The 23647-nt window shown below is 40.3% G+C and overlaps 1 protein-coding gene and 1 long non-coding RNA gene across 2 annotated transcripts in view; one reads left to right on the plus strand and one right to left on the minus strand.

Annotated features, from left to right (window-relative positions):
- Positions 1-12576: 12576 nt before the first annotated feature.
- Positions 12577-13346, minus strand: LOC146567552 (uncharacterized). Its single transcript, XR_014893773.1, has 3 exons — positions 13269-13346; positions 13005-13071; positions 12577-12724 (listed from the first exon to the last, which is right to left on the minus strand). It is a non-coding gene; the product is annotated as an uncharacterized LOC146567552 (long non-coding RNA).
- Positions 13347-16193: 2847 nt separating this feature from the next.
- LOC146567553 (zinc finger BED domain-containing protein 4-like) overlaps positions 16194-23647 on the plus strand; it is a 63206-nt gene continuing 55752 nt past the window's right edge. The window contains exons 1-2 of the mRNA XM_085285856.1: positions 16194-16346; positions 16433-16550. Coding sequence (XP_085141982.1) covers positions 16245-16346; positions 16433-16550 — 220 coding nt within the window. The 5' untranslated portion in view covers positions 16194-16244. The remainder of the gene's footprint in view (positions 16347-16432; positions 16551-23647) is intronic.

A 23647-nucleotide genomic window follows, 5' to 3' on the forward strand; every position in this document is an offset into this window, starting at 1 on the left:
CAGCCTTTAGACATCTCAGCCGGCTTAGAAGCCACCGTGTGCTCTTCAGCCCACTGAAATGTGCCAGCCTCTCATTTAGCAGTTCACTTATTTCTGTCAGCTCTCTTCGCTTCTTTGGGGAATAGTAGTACATCTTAACCCTTGTGTGGTGTTCGTATTTTTGTTACTCAGCCAGTGTTCATGGGTCTGGTGGACCCGCTAGAGTTTTGGCTTTCCAAATTAACACTATCAAACAATTTTATGTTAAATTACTCAACAGATGTTTACTTCATCCCAATTACAAGACATATGAACAGCAAACATGGTTAATTTTTTCCCTTTACCTTTGTTAGATCACATTTATGAATTAATGTGCTTCTCGTTTTTCTTTTATATAAAATGTTATAAATAAATCAGTTATAATCAAGTGGAGTGAGTGGAAAGACACAACACATTTACACGTGAAAAAATAATTAATTGTTTAATTTTTCTTTTGAAAAAAACTGAACACGGGTCTCACAGACCCGAACACCATACAAGGGTTAAAGATGGTTTTCAGTGTATCTTCAAATTTCACCAGGTACTCACAGCCTTTCACGCTATCCAGCACGGCTAGCTCTAGTTTGTGTGCCACACAGTGGATTGTTATGATGTGGGGTATCCTCTGTTTCAGTCTCCCAGCTACTCCTGTTTTCTCACCCATCATCACTGCAGCACCATCAAAATTTGCACAAACTACTTTCTTTTTCCATGTGTCCTCTCTGATACCCATGGTGTTCACTGCTTCATCAATAGCCTCTAAAATACCTGCAGGATTTGCACTCTTGACTGGCTGACATTTGATCATGTATGTGGCTATGTCACCATTATCCCTCACATACCTGACGTGAACCAACTCCTGTTCTATTATACCAGTGTCTGTACTGCCATCTGCAAGAATGGATAAGAACCTGCTTTCTTGAATTTCCTTTTCAATCTGGTCTCTTGAAGTTTGTGCTATTGTTCCAATAAACTCTCTGCAAGCATGGTCATTGAGGTAAGTGGAACCAAGATCTAGGCCATTTGCTTTCTGAAGTTTGCAAAGACTGCTAAATTTTGCCAGTGGTAGTTCACTCTTTGCAACATAGTACGCAGTTCTAAACAGCTTTTTCAGGACTTCTTGTTGTGCTTGGTTTATTTTTAGTATGGTTTTTGCAATTGGTGTTTGTTCTGGGACAGATGCTGCAGACTGAGCACCAATGCATTTCTTGTGATGCAGAGATTTCTCATGAGTTCTGATGGGGTCTTTCCTAAAATTACTGGTCCCAGTAACAAAGGCGCTTGTCGACTCAGCAATAGAGGGAAACTCACGACACACCCGGCAGAACATCATGTTATTTACCTTGTCATATTCCAGCCACAGAAATTCTTTTGTCCATGAATCCAAAAAACTGCGCTTTCTTTTTGCCTCGTAATCTGATTTATCATAACTTTTCCGCTTTGTGGTAGGCCTTTCTTTGCCTGTCCCTTCTTCATCCTGACCTGTCTTTTTTGGCTCAGCTGAACTAAAATACCTGCGTAAATCCATCTGTCTTTACACATGCCAGAGATTTTTTTTTTTTTTAAAATTCTCTGCGCAGTCAACCTCTAGCACGTTTAAGCTTGCTGCGGAAGATTTCACGTGCCACGTTTGAAGAGTAAGCTAGTGAGTGATGTTGTGTCCTGTCTGACTATACCATATTGCACCACTAGAGGGTGGTGTCGTGAAATAAGAGGAAAGTGCAGTCGGGAAATTGTAGAGTTAGAATATAGTTAAGACGGCTATATGATAACTCGATATGTCTCCCTGTTACCTCTACGATGTAAAGTTATGTGCTGCATTCATTAAAGAGCACTGTTCTTTGATGAGGACTCAGCTACATTTGCAAAAGAAAGCAAAGGCATTGTCATATATTTTTACTTCCTATGATAGCCCGACGGGCAGGGCTGAGATAGATTTTGGTAGCCCGACTGGAAATATCACTAGGGCTAGCGATTTTGCGAGCCCTGACATCTGCAGGAGAATCAGAGGGTTTCATTTGTCTAACCAGCTCATTAAGAACTGTGAATGAAACAGGCTCAAACGAATGTAAAACAGCTGAGCAGAGAATAAACACTGATGGGTCATTTGTAGGAAGTACTATTGCTGACCTGACAGACTCGACCTTGTTTACAAAGAAATAAAGGAACTGATTACATGTGTCAGCAGAGGCTTCAGGGTTGTTTAGAGTAGAGCTGATAGTGTTAAAGAGAACACGGCGATTATGACAATTTAACACAATGATCTGAGAAAAATATCTGTTTCTCTCATTTTCATTTGTCTTTCTTCCACTTTCACTCTGCTCTCCTACACTGACGCCTGACTGCTCGGGTGGATTCATTTAACCAGGGCTGAGGAACACATTTTGAGAGCCTGGTTTTTAATGGGTTCACAGTGTTTAGGGTCTGAGTACAGGTTTCCTGGAACTGCAAAAGCAGCTCATCTGGGGTGGGCCCAATAAGTAATCTCGGGATCGGTAAAGATTTTCTTTATAAAAGTGGAGGAGAAGACAGCAGCGGCGGGGTGGAGCGCGAGCTTTAAACTCATGCACAAGAGAAATGTCAAATAAAACAGGTTTGTGATGAGAGAACACTGAATCCCACATTTCCAAATATAAAACAGATAAACCATATGATAACACCAGGTCAAGAGTCTGCTCCTGCTGGTGTGTAGGGCCTTCTACAAACTGTACAAGGTCAAAACACTGAATAAGATTTAAAAACTCCTGAGCAAGCAGTCCATCAGGGCAACAGACATGAATATTAAAATCACCAACTATTATAATCCGATCCTGTTTCGATACAATTTCAGCCCAAAACATGAAAAGTCATTTAAAAATCTTTGTTAAAGTTAGGCGCTGATAGATTACTGCACACACAACCGGTTGAGAGCGTCAAAGGTCAGATATGAGAAGTTCAACACTGGAGGGGAAACCAGTACATGGAGTTGTTTGTAGTGAAAGTTATTTTCTTAAAAACAGTCAATATTCCTCCTCCTCTACCTGATCTCCTTGGAGCATTAAGAAATGAGCAGTCGGAGGGTAACAGTTCAGAAATAAAGCTAGGCTCACCCACTCTCATCTGTGTCTCAGTCACAAACAGGAGATCCAATCCACTGGAAGAAAAAAAATTGTTTATAATGAACTCTTTATTTGCTAAAACCTCACATTTATCAGAGCCACCCTTGTTGGAGCTGGAGCCTGAGTAGAAGTTGTCTGTGTAGCCCACGTTAATGCGTACAAATTCAAAAGGTTTATTCAACGACTCTCAAGATGCAAAAAACAGTGGCGAGCAGGGTTATGGACACCTCAGCCCACAACAGGAACCAGACAGGAGAAAACAGGATCCAAGAGACGCCTTTGGATGTGACAGAAAGGACCATAACCATCTGGAGCGGCCATTGAAGAAAAGGTAAGGCAGCTTTAAGCTTCATGTTTGTGTTTATGCCTGTGTGTTTCAGTGGAGGCTGGAGGCACTGAAAGGCTTTTCTATCAGTTCCTGATGAAAGATTTTTGAGTTTTGTGATTATGTTTATTTGTAGCTTCATTTAAAGGAAGAAGAGCTTGTGAATTGGAACCACCACAGAGAAAGGGAGTGAAAACATATGTGCAGAGGAATGCTGTGACATACGATATTACTTCCTGTGTTAACAGACAAGTTAACTGTCTCTCTCTCTCTTTCTCTCCTTATAAGGGAATGTTTTGTTTTCTATACATACCAAGTTATCTCCTGTTTCAACGGACAAGCTAAAGGTCTCTCCTTTTAAGGAGATATGATCAGTTCCATACATGCCACTCCTACTGCTGTGGAAACTTGCTTGAAGTATAAATAAAGAATACTCTGAAAGCCCTGGGCAGTTTTTCTGTGTCACATCTGTTGTGCAAGCCAGTGCAAGGCAGATCGGACCGGGACCGCCCATGCGCATGTAAAAAATAGATATCTGAGTTGTGAGTTTCTTTATCTTCTAAACAATTTTCTCCTCACAGTTCCTGTTGAATCAAAGAAGAACCATAAAGGCTGCTGGACTGTATGATGGCCTTACCCCCGAGAAGCCTTCCTGTTAAAGGAGGAACCAATTAGAAGCTATTTTCAAAGTAGCTGAGCTGATTTCATCTCAAGTAAGTGAGGAACTGTTTGTTCATTTATTCTGCCACTTAAAGGACATTTAAGGACGTATTTTGGCTACGTTCACACTGCAGGAGAAAGCGCATATCCGATCATGCTATGACAGTGTGAACGGCGCAAATCCGATATTTTCAAATCCGATCTGGGTCACTTTCGTATGTGGTACTGAATCCGATACATATCCTATGTTTTAGAAAGCGACTGCTGTTTGAACGGTCAGGTCGCATTAAATCCGTCTTTTACGTCACCGACACAAGACAGACGCCAATTATCAGTGCCAGAGAAGCGCCCGAGAAGACATCGCGAACGCTTCCTGGCCATCCCGTGTAGATGTCAGTGAAACTGTTGGGAAGACAACGTTGGAGAAATGTGAACATTTTATTTGTACTGTATAATCTGCAGATTCTGACAGAAATCTGCAGCTATCCTTTGAAGCACCGCTCCTCTCTTAAACAGCAATAAGGATAATTATTAGGTTATTTACATTATTATGTAAATAACAAAATAACTTAAAGCAAAAATTGAGAAATGTAAAGTCCGAAGTCTTTATATTAACAGCCATCTGTCAAACAATACTGTTTGCTCTGGGTCTAAGCAGAGCGTGTTGTGTGTGAAGTCTTCTTTTGCGCATGCGGGCCGCTTTGAGCGTTCACACTAGAGCACGTTTGCTGTCGCATTTTATTTGTAGTGTGAACACGAAGACAAAAAAATCGTATTTGATCAAAAAATCGGAATTGAGCATTAAGACCTGCAGTGTGAAAGTAGCCTTTGTCTTGTGTGTCTAGTTGAATTTATTCTAGTGACTCTCAAGAAGATTTAGATTAGATTAGATTAGATAGAACTTTATTAATCCCTCGGGTGGGTTCCTCTGGGAAATTTGATTTCCAAAAAAGCACAGCACCGACAGAAGTTAGAGTTACAGAATATTATTTATATATATATATATATATATATATATATATATATATATACACACACACATATATATTTATATACACATACACACACACACACACACACACACACATATATATAAATACAGAGACAATATAAATAAAATATACGAAGGGGATAAATAGAATAAATAGGAATAAAAATAAAAATACAAGTGAATTGCACATCTCAAGTATTGAGTCTATTGCACCGTTGACTATTTACAAAAGTATTGCACAAGGTATTGCACAGTGAGGTGAAGAGGCACTACAGCTTAGTTGTTCCCCCCTCCTTTGTCCCCCTGTTTCCCCTCCCTCTCCCCTCCAGAGAGGAGTTAAACAGTCTGATGGCGTGTGGGACAAAGGAGTTTTTAAGTCTGTTAGTTCTTGTCTTTGGGAGAAGCAACCTGTCACTGAACAGACTCTTCTGGTTGTTAATGGCCGTGTGCAGAGGATGCCTGGCATTGTTCATAATGTCCAGCAGTTTATTTAATGTCCTTTTCTCTGCCACTGTCACCAGAGTGTCCAGCTTCATGCCGACCACAGAGCTAGCCCTCCTGATCAGTTTCTCCAGCCTGGATGAGTCCTTCTTTGCTGTGCTGCTCCCCCAGCACACCACAGCATAGAAAAGTACTCCAGCAACCACCGACTGGTAAAACATCCTCAGGAGCTTCCTGCAGATGTTAAAAGACCTCAGCCTCCTGAGGAAGTACAGTCGGCTTTGGGCTTTTTTATACAGGTGCTCTGTGTTGCATGACCAGTCCAGTTTATTGTCCACCCACAGCCCGAGGTACTTGTACTTGTTGACCACCTCCACCTCCTCCCCCTCTATCTGAACCGGTAGTGGACCTTCTCTGGACCTCCCGAAGTCCACAACCAGTTCCTTAGTCTTTGAGGTGTTGAGTTGCAGGTGGTTTGTGTGACTCCATGCGACAAAGTTCCTCACCAGACTTCTGTACTCCTCTTCCTGATCATCCCAGATACACCCCATGATGGCTGTGTCGTCTGCAAACTTCTGAATATTGGCATAATTCAGAGTTGTAGCAGAAGTCAGAGGTGTACAGGGTGAAGAGAAGAGGGGACAGCACAGTTCCCTGTGGTGCTCCTGTGCTGCTGACCACTGTGTCAGACGTGATGTCCTTCAGCCTGACGTACTGTGGTCTGTCGGTGAGGTAGTCGGAGATCCAAGCCACCAGGCAGGGGTCCACCTCCATCCTGTTCAGTTTTTCTTGAAGCATACAGGGCCGGATGGTATTAAAGGCACTGGAAAAGTCAAGAAACAGGATCCTGACCGTGCCTTTTCCCCCATCCAGGTGTGAGTGGGCTCTGTGTAGGAGGTACAGGATGGCATCCTCCACTCCGACACCCGCCTTGTATGCAAACTGTAGTGGGTCCTGGGCATGTTGTACCTGTGGTCGGAGGAGGTTGAGGAAGAGCCGCTCTAGAGTCTTCATAAGATGTGACGTCAGTGCCACCGGTCGGAAGTCATTCAGCTCATTGGGCCGGTTCTTTTTGGGGACCGGGACGATGCAGGACGTCTTCCATAGGGTGGGCACTCTCCCCAGTCGCAGTGATGGACATGTTTTTCATGTTCATCCAGCTATTTATTGTCTTCAAACCAGCAGACAAAGGCTTTGGAATAAGAAGTCGGGGAAGAAATTTAGGCCATGAGTAGTAATACGTTGCTACCTGTCCAATATGGCGGCCAACCAAACCGGTTTGACAACCTGTTTGACAGATTTCGTGCGTGTGCGCATGTGCGTTCAGGTGTGCTCGGGGCTATGCGTGTTCATGTGTGGAAATACACAGGGTGTCAGAGGGGCTATATGAGTTCATGTGTTTTTAACTGGGTTTTAATTAACCCTTTAAGACCTACCATAGAACCAAGTCCGCCAGAGCTTATATTATATTTTACAGCCTTCAGCTGTAGTGCCATTTTTGGGAGCATTTCAAGTTGATATACATCAATACAACCATTATAGCCTAAACTTTAATAATATGTATGCATTAAGTGCATAGTAATTGCATAAATTGCAAAAAAGTGCAATAAACTACAACGAAATATAAAATCGTTTTTGTCTTTTTAACATATATTTCTAGTTAGAGAAATTTAAGAGGCTTATCCCTCAAAACTGTAAATACAAAAAAGTTGCACAAAACAGTTTCCCACCACAGGAAATTTATTTTAAGTGTCTTCATAGTTTTATTTTTGAAATACACCAATTTTTATATACTGCAGGAAAAACAAAAAATAAATATTATAATCCAAATTTGCAAAAACACAGCATGTGCATCAAAATAAACTATTTCCAGCAGTGCAATATGAGTCCTGAGCATCCCAGAAACGACACGGAAAGTCATAAAGTCAAAGATAACTTTTAAAGACACAAGTATAGGCTCATGAGGCCTTGATGGTAAAAAACTACATTTCCGCGAAAATGACGTCACTTCCGGTTTCGGGCAGGTCATGGCGGACATGCGATAGTTCGCGCTGATGGACGTAGGAAGTGTTACAAACAGCTGATCGGATCGGCAAAGCATGTTTCTGGAATATTATGTTTTTGTTGCTGCAAGTGCTTTTTATGCAGTTTTTGCAAAGCTTTATGTGGAAGGAAACTGACTTAGGACAAGCTGATGGCATAAGATGTAAGTACAACTCCTTCGGTTTCATATGCAAAAACAATTTTTTTCGCTAGCTTACGTGGTTGCAGTGCTACCGGGATTTAAAAATAGTTACGCAAAACGGAGCGTGCCCGCTCTGACTGGTTTTAAAGGGTTAAAAGGTTATTCAAAATGTGCCAGAGCTCCTAATTTAAGTCGACTAAAGCGCTTACATTTATGAAAGTGCTGAATGAATATATATGAAAAAGTGTCATGAGTTAAGAGCAAAACTAGAAAAGTGCTACATAAATGCCAGTCCATTTCACTTCACTCAGGAAAAATCACAATCTGTAAAACTCTTTTCTGGCCATTATCCAATGTCACATCTCAGGACTAGAATGAAGCCTGTGGCACACCTTGTGACACTGGAGGAGAAGAGAGCAGCGGCGGGGTGGAGCACCAGCTTTAAACTCATGCACAAGAGAAATGTCAAATAAAACAGGTTTGTGATGAGAGAATACTGAGAGAACACCCAGCCACAAAGTGAACTCAGTTAAAGATAACAGGGGAGCACATGCACCTAACCAGCAGGACATTTCTTCCTTCTAAGTTAAATGAACAGATGGATGGAAGTTAAAAGTTCAGTTTTCTATTTTGATGAGCACCGTTTTTAAAAAAAAGTGTTGTTTTCATATTCTTTCTTTGAAAATCTATAAAGTTCCTGTTCATTTTCATTAAAATGACTTTTACATAATTGTTACCGTTTTATTTAAGATCCTCTAATGCTTATACTACACTGTACACGTCAACAAAAAGCTTAACATTGAAGGTCATTTTCTTCCCACTACTTACTATTTATGACGGCTTGGACCAATAATGTATTTCAATATGTTGCACACTGATCTCTTGCACAAAATCACTAACACACACCACAAATCCCACCAGTGATTCACTTCCTTATAAACCATTGAGTCAAGGACTAAAGCAGTGACGTACTGAATTAAACTTCAGACGTACCAATCCCCGACACAGTATTTCTGCAGCACAGTGATGCGGTCTTCAGCTTCAAACGGACCATCATTAACTGCTGTTGCTCACAGAATTGTACAGTTTGAGACAATTACATCACGTCCAATCAAAATTACAGTTCTGCACTTTTAACACTGTCATCTTTGCACTGATATTACAGGAAAAGTCTTAGAAGTAATGCAAATATTAGTTAAACAGGAGCCAAAATGTAGTTTAATTGCATTCTGTTTTGTTTGCTAAAAAAATCCATAATTTATTTTAATAAATCACATTTTTAAGCTCCTGTATAACTTAATTCCAGCAGGTAATGGTATGGGATGAGATTCACTTTTATTAGCTGAATCAATTGAGGTTCCTATATCATCATTATTTGATAATAAATAAAAATCGTTCAAGGGATTAAAGAAAAATATTTTTCCATGTTATTTATCATCAGTTTACTAGCGATTGAATTTTTCAAAGGCCCAAATATTGTATGTTTATTATATTCAATTGTAGTTAAACCAAGTCTTCAGAGATTATTCTCACAGCAGAGCACTTTATGGTTTGATGATGAATCCAAAGAACAGAAGAAGTCTAAGTGGAGGCAAATTCTTGTATGTTTTTGGTCTGTTATGTTTACAAATGTTAAATTACTAGTAAAGGGAGACCACACCATTGTTCATGTTTAAACAAATTTATTCATCACATTTATTCATGAGACAGACAAAATTGTGTCACACAGAGAAAAATACAGGTTCAAAGCACCACAACGTTAGCCTGATATCAGACAGAATTATCACATGATGTTAAACAGAAGCTGTGACTGGGCAATGATAATGAAGCAGTTCATTTCAAAGTTGTAGATTCGAGCTGCTCTTCATACTTTTGGCCAATACAAGCTTCAACACTTCAGAAAGCTTCATTTGGCCATCACTAACAGCAGTACTTGTAGTCTGGAGTATAAGTAGACTAGACTAGAGTGCAATCAAATACACCTGCCTTCAGTGAACCCAGCCCAATCACAGCCACTGGCTCACAGCATTTGTGAAACAAACCCACTCACACATCAGTGGCCATTTCCCACAGTAAATGTGGAGGCGAGTTAATATGCAGATGATACCAGGCTACCATCTTACACAGCTGATTACAAATTTATAAACGACCTCTTGCAGCATCACTTTGACATCACTGGTATAAAGAAACTGAAATCCTGCCGCCCAATACTACAAACAGGTCATTATCTGTGAGATTACACTTTTTCTTCAGACATCAGTGGTTAAAATGATAAATTGCAAACAAAGATGAATATTCAGAAAGATAAGGTGGAAGGTTTTAGGAGAGCTCATTTATTTGACCACTTTCTAAATGTTTTTTTTTTTTTTTAAGTTTTCTAAACAATGAATCAATGAATGTGGATCAATGAGGGAAAAATGATTTTTTCAGTCCTGTGCATTCTTGCCTACACCAACTCTAGGCCTTAAAATCCACTCAGCAGTTTACCCTGGTATAATTGGCTTTTCTACAGTGAGTCATGGCACCACAGATGAGCTGAGCCATGTGGACCATATAGACTTGTGGAGTTCTGGCGGCAGCCTTGAAGGAAGTCTCCCCATGGCAGAGCTCACTGCATGGGTGGGGAGTGCTCTCAATAAGGAGACGAGGAACAACATCTTTGAGGCTGCTGAAGCTGTTTCCAGCTCTGTCACAGAGGAACAGTTTTGCTGTCCCACAGAACCAGAATGTCAAAAGCACTGTGTGAGAGAATGAAGAAAAGACCCAGGTGGTCAAAGGAAGGACCCGGGGGCTGTTCTCAGACAGCCAGATAAAAACCTCTTGTCCATCACTTTAACCAAAAACGTTACCATGACCCATGGGAGATGACAGAGGTGACAGGACTGACCTACAAACAGGTGAGTGTTTTTCAAGGTTACTAGAACATGAGAAACTGAATTCATTTTGAATTTTGGGTCTATTGTACTCATTAAATATTTTCTGTTTTCTTCCATCTTTAGGTGAAGACTTGGTTCAAAACAGAAGGAGAAAGTTTAGGAGGAGTCCAGATTCTCAGCATCTCAATCAGGGCGTCCCACTTCATGCCAGTATCTCCAATTATTAAACAGAACTGTTTTTAATTCAGTCATTATCTTGGGAATTAATTGCATTTGGTGAAATGTATTGACTATAATTACACAAGAACTGACTCTGCATCTTTCAGTGATTCAGTTTCAGGGAGTACACCCAACACCTGGAGGTAAACTCAATCACAAAGGGTGCAAATTATCAGGGCCCCTATCATCATCCTGTGGGCAAGGTTGTGCCTGGACCTCAATGGACCCTCCACAAAAAAAAAAAACAAAACAACAACAACAACAACAAACAAACAAACAAAAAAAAACAACAACATACCAGATGTTTGGCTGGTCGATGCCACTGGACAACTGATATGAATTCAACCCTGTTGTTTTAAACACTGGTATGAATGTAAACAAATTCGGGCTTCACAATACAAGTTTTGAAGGAGCAAGTGGAGAGCCTTGCCAGCTGCTAATGCTCCTTTAATTACAGACACTAATGTATATCAGCTTTTTTGTATTAAATTTTACTATTTCTGCTTTTATGTAGCTCAACATAGCAGAGTCTCAGATTTGATCTCTTTTAGTAAATAGAAGTCAGGGTAAATTTTAGGTCCTTTATTTTTAATCCATTAGATTTTAGAAATATTTGAATTCAGTCGGCTCTGGCTATTGTAAATACATTTTAGTCTATCCAAAACACAAACTGGAAAATCAGAGAGAGCACCATCACAGGTTTTTTTTATATAACATTAAGAGATGAAAATGTGTTGTTTCATTTTCCAATAATTGTAGAAATAATGTAGATGATGATTGCAACACCAGTGTCTTCAGCACCGCATTGAATGTAAACAACCCCGGACTTCACAGTGCAAGTTTCTATACAAAGTGGAGAGCCTTGCTAACAGCATAAAGATGGCTGTAGCTGCTGTTACTGCCCCTTTTATTTGTGAATTCTCATTCTGGAGCCTCAAGATGAGGATTTTTGCCATACTGGTCTCAAAAACAACATGGCAGAAATATGATGCGTGGAGGTCTGATTATGAAACCACATGCTGGTGGTTTTCAGAGAAATTTAAAGCACTTCCACATCTGTGTTTTTCCAACATGGAAACTAGCTGGCACTGGCAGCATATCAGGTTTGCTGTGGATTTTATCTGACAGCCATTTTAAATGTTCTGTTCATGTTTCTTGACATGACAGACTTTAAGGCTGGAGGTTAGTCCAGGGTTTTTAATAAATATTTAAAGCCAATGATCTAGACCTGCATCTTTTCTGCTGTAAATATTGACTTTGTTAAATGAAGCACTGCCTGTTTCTTGACTGCCACCTTTTCTAGTACCAAATATTATTGAAATGCATGAATTTGTTGAAACTCAGAAATCTGGTGCAGTGTCTACACCTGCCAACTACAAAGAAGCATGAAGCCTGTCATGAAGTCAAGCTTCTTGTTCAAAGCCTTTACGTGCTTCCTCCAGGACACTGATATGGTTAGCAGATGTAGTTCAGAGGAAAGAAAAGAATTCCTACAAGGTCAGTAGATCTGTAACACAGTCTGGATTTCTTTAGGATGGAAACGTTACTTTTCAGAGACACGGAGCTCAGAGAAAACTACAAAAGTGGGTTGTCCATACCAAAATAATCTAGATGGATAAACTGCACCAAAGGCAAGAGGAGAAAATATTGGCACAGCACTGTGCAATATTTAACTTCTACAACTTCAGCTACACCAACACAAGGGAGGAAGTGGCCTTTCTCTACCCCCCCCCCCCCCCCCACCCTCTTTAACTGACCCAGTGTTTGGATACAAACAGGAAGCTCCATCACTGAAAAAGGTGTTCAGGTAAGGCAGGACCTGCTCCTGTCGAGCCACAGTGCTGAATTTTCTCTACATCATGTGCTGGTTTTCCTAAACTTCCTCCTTCAGTTCTGACAACAAGTCTTCGCCTAAACAAAAAAACAAAACAAAAAAAAAACGACAAGAGAAAAAGGAGGGATGATTATAACTATATGGTCCACATGGGTCAGAATATTTACCGTTATGCTTTGGCACAAGTCACTTTAGAACATTGAATGATACCAAAAAAGTAATTAAATAATGGCTAAATTGCTCACTCTTATACAGAATAGCATCACACAAACACTCTGCATTTTGGCTGCATTCCTACAATTTGCCACCAGATTTCACTTGAACATTGCTCATTGGGCAACAATGCTGAGTACATACCTGTTGAGATCCTCATTGATGAAAGCCATCAGAGTCTTCCAGTCTGCCATTTTTGCAGCTTCACAGACTGGAACACAAAACTGGTTTAAGTATCTCTGCTGGAGCAGGTGGTTTGTTGCAGAGGTTTCGAAGCATCTGTTTAAACCATCCTGTTTTGCAGCATTAACAACCACACTGATGTCAGGCTCAGTGCGAGTTGAAGACATGATAACCAGTCATGTGTTCATAAACTGCATTAGGATGTACCTGTTCCACTTCACCCACCTGAACCCAGGAGAGTAGGCACTGGAAAATCTCTTCTCCTGACCAGAGTCTGTGGCTGTAGAGCAGGGGTAGGGAACCTTAGTCCTCCAGAGCCGGTGTCCTGCAGGTTTTAGATCTCATCCTGGTTCACCACACCTGAATCAAATGATTAGGTCATTACCAGCCTCTGGAGAACTTCAAGACATGTTGAGCAGCTAATTTAGCCATTTATTTCAGCCTTGTTGGATCAAGGACACATCTAAAATCTGCAGGAAACCAGCTCTTGAGGCCTGGAGTTCCCTACCCCTACTGTAGAGCATCTCTTTGTCAGATGCCGTGGCGAGAGACAAAGAAACTGACAACGAGTAGTAGATTTTAAGACGAAAGCCGTTTATCAATTCAACTGAGAGAAAAGGACCAAAATCAAACTGTTAACTAACCAACATCCACCTTTAATTCAAGACAGTGTAATGTTCCAAGAGTTTCTGCCACATTCATGTAGGGAGAGCTGAAGCTCTTTTAAAGGCATGTAGGTCAATCTCAACACCTTCTTGACCAAACCATTGACTGCTGAGGGCCTTTTTAACTGAGGCCAGAGTGAGTGCAATGTGCAAGATCTTCATCTGAGTGGATCTATACCAGATTGATGTTGAAATGTGCCAAAGAGATTTAAACAGATGCTCTACACCCAACCATCTGATTCATGCTTCCCAACAGCTTAAACCAGTTTCTTCAAACTGGACTGAAGTGGACTCCCTGTTCAATTGTGGAGGGAGAAAGCAGTGTCAAGATTTCAGTACAAACACCATCATCGGTGCCCACGCACATTCAACTCTCAGCAATCAGCAGCAAACAATCCTGCAGACCAACAGCCCCAAACAGGCTATGCATGCCAAATCTTTTCAATTAACAGGGCAGCTTATTGTGCACATCCACCAGTAAATGAAGCTTCTAACTTCACTTCAGCAATTATTTAACCGTCAGGGCCTACCTCCGTGTCTGGATCCACATCTGCTGACTTTAATCCTCTCCATCCTTGATGCCATGCTCCATGTAGAGATTCTTCCATAGATGGATTTTTGTTGGCAAATTTAAGCAACTTCAGGATCAAATGAAAAGTTGCTGAGAAGGTGAGACTGGACCTGAATACTTTTGTGACGCCTTCCACAAAAACAGTGATTCACTGAGACAGAAAAGAACTTTAAATCTTTAACAATAACAGAAGAAAACTAAGGGAAACAAACTAAAGCGAAGCACGCAAGTAGAGCTGGGCGATAGAACGATAACGATATGTATCGCGATATAACTTTTACTCGATAGAGAAATTAAGCTATCGCGATAGACCTCGCCGCTCTTGTCCTCTTAAAATTAAAAAAAAAAAAAAAAGGTCAGCCAATCCAAACTAAGTAGCGCAGAGCCGAACCAATCACAGCCGCAGTGTCACGTCGCGTGACTTGTTACATACAGCACAAGTGCCAAGCCGCACGTGTGTTTGTTTGGGAAGCAGCCAGCGGGTAATGGAGCCAGCGCGTAATGGAGGAAATGAGTGTGCCGACTAGAAAAATCAACCGAGCGTGACCGAAGAGAAAACAGATGATGGTTCCAACGCCGGAGAGATTGTCGAACGGAAGAGCCATAGAAGTTCCGTAGTGTGAAGGTATTTCGGCTATTTCAAGTCTGACAAAAACAGAGTAGCGTGCACTGTAAATTGTGCCGAAAGCAAGTCTGGAAATACAATAAACTGGTGCATGCGTCACACTGTGCGCCACGTTATTGTTTCGGTGAAATGAATTTCTACAATACTGTTACTGTTAATTCTACTCTCTGCAGTGTTTAAATGCTTACATATACACACAGTTACTGTCCCTCCACACATACGACTCGGTTCTGCTTCTATGCCCCAGCTTTGTTTACTTTTTCCCACCGAGGCTTCTAGACTTCTGATTGGCCAACATTTCTGCACGGTTAGGAATCTAGCGCCACCTGCTGCTTTGGCATGTTCATAGCAGCGTTTTCCTTCATTTCTGCCTTTATGTGTGGACGGGATTATTTTTTAAAACGAAAACGGAAAATCTCCGTTTTCAAAAATACCCGTGTACGCGTGGACGTAGCCTCAGTCTCTGACTGGAAGCGCTAATTCGTCATTCGGCTTTTGTCAGACTAAAGTAACTGTTAAAAGTGTTTGAAAAGCTAAGCTATACAACAAGGAGAGATTGAGAATTTCCTTTTAGTTCTCAGTTTATTTGATATTGACAAAAGTTAGTCAGTTTTGTCTGTTCTTCTGTAAAACAAACTAAGATTTATTTTTAGAATTAATATTTTGTTTCTAAGTGGAATTGACAATTTAGTCTGTTTCGTTTGTTCTATTTTGAAACTTAAACGCTTTAGCGGCTGCCTTTTGTGTAGTTTGCAATATTTGCCTTTATTTATCTGAAAAAGTCTCATGTTCCTTAAGTACATCTACCCTGTTGAACTTATTATGGGAAATAAATATTTAAATAAAAACAAGCTGCTGATTATTTCACATTTTACTTGTGAGCAACGGCACATTTAAATCTTACAAATATAGTTATTTGGCTTATATCGTGATAGATATCGTTATTGCCTGAAATGAAAAAAACATATCTTGATATGAAAAAATTTCATATCGCCCAGCTCTACACGCAAGAGAACCAAAAACTCAGCAATCCTCTCTGCTCCAACTGACACTGCATTAGTGATGGGACGTTCTGTATCGAGGCTTCGAAGCGTGTGTCGAGTAATGGAGGGGGCGTTTCCGCGAAGCGCGTATCGAGGCTTGCTTCATTTATGGGAGGAGCTGAAAATGATGACGTCCGAAGCCTCGCTGCCCGGCTGTACCACGTGACTGGTTCATGAAGTGGTTCGAACTTTGCCGCGAGATATGACAGCGATATAAAGCCCTCAGACTTCATTCAAAATGTGGGTGTTTGATGGAGAGTTGCGGTTAGAGAGAGTTTGGAGACCGTTTGGAGGTTTATGAGAGTGAGGAGAGAAAGTCAGGAGAGAATGGAGCCAGCTAAGAAGAGGAGGATGTCCTCCCCTGTGTGGGAACATTTTGATTTTATTCCTCCCAACAAGGTATGTAAATTTCTACAGAAGATGTATTGTCATGATACTGATGGTGCAATACAATTTATGTTGAGCTGTCTTGACTTTTGTACAAGGTGAAGTGTTTGCTATGTGCCAGGGAGCTGGGATATAACAACAACACCTCATCCATGCTTAGGCACTACAGAGCTTTGCATGAGAATAAGAGGAACACCGATTGTGGAGCAAGACCAGGTGAGCCATCAAATGCAATGATAATATAGCATGCAGTAATGTTACTAAATGATATAACAATATTATACAACTGTTATAAGTTACGTGTGTGATATTTATATTTGTGCTTTGTCTTTATTGTCTTTCCTCAGGAGAACAATCTCAAATAGATGAAGACCTGGTCAGCATGGTGATTGAGGACTCCCAGCCATTTAGCATTGTGGAGGACAAAGGATTCAAAAGATTTGTTAAATCATTAAATCCCAGCTATGTTCTCCCCACTAAAAAGGACGTAAAAGCAGTGAAAATTTAGTTTTTACAGAATAAAATGTGAACAGGCAGGACTGAGGCTCAAAGCCTCAGTGTGTAGCTGTCCATACCTCAACGTTACAAAAGCACAACTACTGTCCACACCCCAACCACACCTCACCTCACAGTAAATGATCATTTCCATTTCAAGCATTTCCAAATAATCATTTCCCATACTGCCACTATAAATATACACAGTATACTGCCATCACTACAATATACATGTTTTACACACTCCTTTTGTTGTTGACATTTACAGGCTGTGTGCAAAATGCCACACTCTTCAAATTCATGCCAGCTATTATTTTTACGTCCAGTAGGTGTCCTGCTAGAGCAAATGAAGCTTCATGAAGCTTCGCGTTGGGGTGAACCAATTGGATGAAAAGCTTCAGTGCTTCATGGGGCTTCATCTGCCCATCACTACACTGCATGAACAGGTGCCTAAAATAAGCAATCAATACCGCCCAAATCACATGACCCACCATAAACTATCACAAAATACTTTCAATACAAACCTCTTAAACATAACCATCAGAAATGACACAGTTAACAACAGCATGAAATCTGTATATTAAGTTCAGACAGGCCTCTTACAATCATGATCTACAATATTTGGTGGGATTGTTGAAAAGTGAGTGAATCTTTCAGAAATCTTGCTGCCATGTTCTTCTTCTTTGGGTTTGGCAGGCTAGATGCATCACTGGTGTGTTACTGCCATCTACTGTTCATTATTTCCCAAGTCAGTCTTCTTCTGATTAAAAAGGCTGGACTCAAGCTAGAAGCACAAAGTCAGCCTCAGATCCCTAAACTGTCTTATATAGACTAGCACTGTGTAGATATTGTAACTGTCTTTGTTTTAGTGCAGCAGTGCAGGTTCAGAAGTGTGTGCACGTTGAACACAGTTTCTCCAGCGATCCAAGCTCTCTGAACAACTTTCTTCATTGATGGAAATACTTTTTGCACTCAGGATTTTTCTGACTGTATTGGTGCTGCCATAGTCACATTTGCCATCTTGGTGTTTTTCCTGTGAGAGCCAGCCCACTCATGAATCCATGGCAGCCAGGTCTCAGTCTGATAAATATAAGTGAGTCTCATCTTTTGCCAATAAACAACATTCAAAGTGCGACCTTGAGAGAACATTTAGGGCCTTTAGAATCCCTGAAGGAGAATGATAGACTGCTTTGAATTGAAAGAAGACAACAGAAACTACAATTACTACTTTTACAACTGAGGTGTGCAGAAGAGCATCTTTGAATGCACATCAGCAAGATGCAGCAGAAGACCACACCAAGTACCACTCATGTCAGCTAAATACAGGAAACTCGAGCTACAGGTCAAAAAAACTTGGAAAGTTGGACAACAGAAGATTGGAGAGATGTTTTCTGGTGTGATGAGTTTCAATTTCTGATGTAACATTTGAAAGGTCAGAACTGACTGTGTGCCATCTTCTGCTGAATGCTTCAAGAAGGATAAGTCATGTCACAAAGCTCTGACCATCTGGAGCTGGTTTCTTCAACATCACAAGGACTTCTATGGGCTCAAATTGTGGTCATAAATATTTTGTACTTGTAAATCAATTTTGTATGTTTAAAATGAATTTGTGTGTGCCAAGTACAAAACTGGTTTACAAGTACAAAATATTTATGACCACAATTTGAGCCCATAGACTTCACTGAACTCAAATACAATGGTGCAGCTTTAGGATGTGGTGTAACAGAAGTTTCACATGATTGATGTGCAGCCATCTAATTTGCAGCAACTGTGCCATGTTGTCATGTCAACAAGGATCAAAATGTCTGAGGAGTGTTTTAAGCTTGTTGTTGAATGTAAATCATGACTCAAAGAAGATCTGAAGGCAAAAGAAGATCCAACCTGGTGCTACCAAAGTGTGACTAATAAAGTTGCCATGTTCTTTATAACATTTCTTGAAAATGTGACATCATCAGCAGGAATCTTCTGGCTGTAATTTCTTCAGAGGTTGACGGCACTGTAATCGAACACACCAAGTTTGTTTGTAACATTTAGATGATAAACTCAAAGTATTTGAGCAGGCATGAATGACTTCGTGCCTGTCATAGTTTCAGATATACAGTGTTAGATTGGGTTGGGCACCTCTGGTGTTATCATCATCTAATAGCTGAATGTACAATATCAATCCACGTTCATTCAGTTAATGATTTATTCATTAATCTGTATTCACTTTGAATTTCTTTGCTCACATTCAGAAAATTAAAAAACACCTTATGTCATAATGCTTTTCAGAAACTCTCAAAGACAACATTACATGGATTATTAGACTCAGTGCTGCTCATTTATTAACTTGATGTTTCATTCCTGCAGCTCCTCTGTTCTGACAGCTCCACTCAGGCTCTGCTGGACACCACCGTGCTCCTGCTGCAAGGCGCCTGGTTGCTGGTACGCTTCCCAGTCATGATCATGGGTGGGATTGTGAGCAAGAACCTGGCAACCTCCAGCCACCATGCCCCATCCGTAACATCCCCTGACAGATCCCAACACAGCCCTGATACAAACATACATGTCCATCAGCAGCATCCTACACTTTAATTGAGCTGATTTCAGGTGTTCAGTAAGGGGAAGATTTAATAATATTGCACGTTTCATTTCAAGACTTCAGTTTCATAGGGCAGACAGTAGAAAAGGTGACAAAATGCTTTTTGGAGGCTTTACTCCAAACATCAGACTTGTGAATAATTAAAAGCAAACCCAACATTTAGAGTCTTAGGAAGATAATCACAGAGGCAGAAACTTTTCAACGTATCATCTCGGGTTTTTTAAGATGAAGTATTCAAAGCTAGGGATGTTATTTGAGGTATTCCTGGGAAAATCTTTGATCCAGGTCCAGATTCTTCAGATGAACTTTAGTGTTTAGTCATACTTCCAGCCTCCTTTATTGACGTTGCCTGGTGGCATTGACCAGCCAAACATCCGGGGCGAGGTGGGGAAGGTCCATTGAGGTCCAGCTGCAAAATGGTCCACAGCATGATGATAATATGCACCATTTGTGATTGAGTTTACCTCCAGGTGCTGGGTATACAACTCCCTGAGTGGGGGCTGTCCCTCTCCCTGAAATTGAACCACAGATTCACTGTCAGTAAAACCAGAATACTTCTTTTAAATTATTGACATTACATTTCATTAAATACAATCAATTCCCCAGATAATGACATAATCAGAAACAGGGCTTTTCAATAATAGGAGATACTTACATGAAGTGGGACGCCCTGATTCACATGCTGAGGATGTGACCTCCTCCTAAACTTACTCCGTCTGTTTTGAAACCAAGTTTTTACCTAAAGATAGAAGAAAACAGAAAACATTTCATGAGTACAATGGACCCAAAGTTCAATTACTTAGATTCTAACAAGTTGAAAAACACTCACCTGTTTGTAGGTCAGTCCTGTCATCTCTGCCAGCTGTTTCATCTCTCTTGGCTCATAGTAATGTTTCGCATTAAAGTGTTAGACAAGAATAATCAACTGTCTCTCTGTGAACACCACCCGGGCCTTTCCTTTAGGTTTCTCTGGAGCAGTGCTGGGATGGTGCAGAGTGGCAGAGATGTTGCCATCCTGGCTTCTTGGGACAGCAAAATCTTGTTTCTGCTCTGAGACTGAACTGGAAACAGCCTCAGAGGTATCAGTAGTTTTGTTGATCATCTCCATTTGTAGAGCACTCTCCGCCCATGTAGCGAGTTCTTCCAAGGAAAGACTCCCTTCAGGGCCGCTGACATATCTCCACAAGTCTGTGAGGGTAAAGACACAATAGGACAAGTAAGCACAAGTCTATATGGTCCACATGGGTCAGTTACTGATATGTTTTGGCACGACTGACTTTCTAATAGAAATAATAAACAAAAGTTAAATTGATAAGTCTTAAATCCCAAAAGGTCTCAGACTGAAGAAGTCACTCATTTGAGTGACAAAACATTTCTTCCATTGAAAACATTACATCCAGGTGAACTGAATCAACCTTTACGGATTTACTTACCTGATGACTGAGCATGCATCAACACAATGCTGAAGCTGTTTCCAGCTCCGTCATGGAGGAGGAACTGGTTTTTGCTTCCCCAAGAAACCAGGAGGGCAGCAACACTGTAACAAGTACTACGTGTGTGAAGGAAGAAAAGGCCAAGGTGCTCAAAGGAAGGACCCGAGGGCTGTTCTCAGACAGCCAGTTAAAAACTCTTGACCATCACATTAATCAGAAAATTTACCCTGACCCACAAGAGATGACAGAGTTGGCAGAGCTGACAGGACTGACCTACAAACAGGTGAGTGTTTTTCAAGGTTACTAGAACATAAGGAACTGAATTCGTTTTGAATGTTGGGTCTATTGTACTCATTAAATTTCTTCTGCTTCCCTCCATCTTTAGGTGAAGACTTGGTTTCAAAACCGAAGAAGAAAGTTTAGGAAGATTCCAGATTCTCATCATCTCAATCAGGGCGTCCCGCTTCATGTAAGTATCTCCAATTATTAAAAAGAACTGTTTTTAATTCAGTCACTATCTGGGGAATTCATTTAATTAGATGAAGCGTATTGATTATAATTTAAAACAAGAACTCTGTATTGTGGTTTTACTGACTGTGCATCTGTCTGTGATTCAGTTTCAGGGAGCATCCTCACTCAGCGAACAACTGGACATCAACTTCATGAGAAAGGGTGCAAATAATCAGGCCCACTATCCTGATGCTGTGGGCAATGTTGTCTCTGGACCTCAATGGACCCTCCACAACTCACCCCAGATGTTTGGCTGGTCGATGCCACCAGGCAACGGACATTATGATTGCAACACCGGTGTCTTAAGCACTGCATGGAATATGAACGACCCTGGACTTCACAGTGCAAGTTTTTGCAGAGAAAGCGGAGAGCCTTGCTAACAGCTAAAGATGGCTGTAGCTACTGTTACATCTCTCTTTCATTTCTCAACTATCATTCTGAAGCCTTAAGATTGGTATTTCTGATATACTGGACGCTAATGTTATTTTTTTTATGTTTTCATTTTAATGTAAAGTTATTTAAAAGTTAACACAGAGGCAGGTTTGATAAAACTCAGTGAACTTCTTCGTCATTTACACTTTTACAAAACCAGGAAAAATTAGCTTGGTCATAGTTGGTGGGGTAGATTAAGGCTTGTGTGAGTGATTGATAAAGTCCACTTTTTATATGGTGTAACTGTTGTAAAGTCAACATGAATCTGTAATGATTTTTCTTCCAATAAATGAGGACTTTGCTAAAACAAAATACTTTCTCCATGCGTCATTTTTATTGAGTCTCAAACATATTTGGTGTTAAAAAGTGTAATGAAATCTCATGTTTGGTTTCTTGTCACAGGTGGGTGTGTGCTTTCTCCTTCACACATCAGCCAAGGTGGAGAGCCTTACAACAGTTAATGTTCAATATCACAGATATTGTAAATAGTAGCTAGTATCAATGACTGAGCTGACAGGATATCAGGATTCTGATCTGTTCTGTTTTCTGTACTTTTAGTAAATGGTAGGTATGGGGTGAACATTAGGCCCTTTATCTTAAAACCCATTGATTTTAGAAATATTAGAATTCAATAGAATCTGTGGCTTCTGTAAATACCTTGATGCGTGCTCAATCATCCAGGTAAGGAAATCCCAAAAAGTTGATTCTGTTCATCTGGACCTAACGTTTTCAGTAGGACAAACTGGTGTATATCATGATTTTTATGGGTATTTCTCACTGGTGAGTTGAGAACAGTTTTGCTTGTTCTGCTTTCATGTCAACTAGATCTGTGTTAGATGATTTTGATTTAACTTCCTGCTCTGGTTGTTTCAGACAAGAAACCAGTTTGATCTTTTGCACCAATGATTAATTTGCTTTCTGTTATCAGGAGATTTGTGCAAATAGTTTATAATTTCAAATGTATCAGAGCAAATACAGCTGCTCTTTAAATATATTTTAAACAAAATGTGTATTATTAGTATTTAAACCTGATATTTATTAAATGTTTTAAAATAAGCCAAATTGTACCAATATTACATACAAATAATGACTTACACCTCTAATTTAGATCTTTGTAATCATGTGGAGAACATTACTGAGTTTATAAGATAGCAAAAGGTAGTTTCCCCCTTCTTTGAAAAGCACCTCTAAATGTGTGAAAAGTGAAATTAAAAGACCCACATAAGCCAAGGTCAACAAAAGCAAGGCTAACGATCCACATCAACACATCTGGCCCCCTCTGGCTCATTCAGAATTCGAGACGAATTCGAGACGCATCCAGTTCACCCAGTGACCACTAAACATACGCTAATGTGTCTTTTAGAGTTCCTGTATCACACCCTGCTACCTCTGATTAATTATCAAGTCAATGCAGACAGTTGGCACCAGGGCCATGAGAGATAAGTGAGGGTAAAGGTGTTTGTATTGATATGTCTTAATTTGAAGTAACTGCAAAGACACAGAAGTCATATTGTTTGCAGACGATACAAAGTTATTGTGGAAGTAACATGGAACAACTTCTGAATGAACTAGAAAATCAATTTAAGAAATTGAAGAGTTTTTCTGCAATCATATTTCACTGGATATGAGCAAAACAAAACTCATACTATGTTGGAGTCGTAGAAATTCTATCATTAATAAACTGATGATAAATAACAGACTTACGATCGTAAATAAAACTGCTTCAACAGAACCACCAAACCCACTTTTCAGCCTTTTCATTAAATACTCTTAAATTTAAAGACTTGGTTGACCTCAGACCTCTACACACAATTTATAAAGCAACAAACAAATCTTTGTCCCACAACATTTAGAACTTGATC

Source organism: Mchenga conophoros, linkage group LG9 (genome assembly GCF_057382185.1).
Source record: "Mchenga conophoros isolate Kocher_MC1m ecotype Shallow Benthic linkage group LG9, M_conophoros_male_GT1.1, whole genome shotgun sequence".
Lineage (NCBI taxonomy): Eukaryota > Metazoa > Chordata > Actinopteri > Cichliformes > Cichlidae > Mchenga > Mchenga conophoros.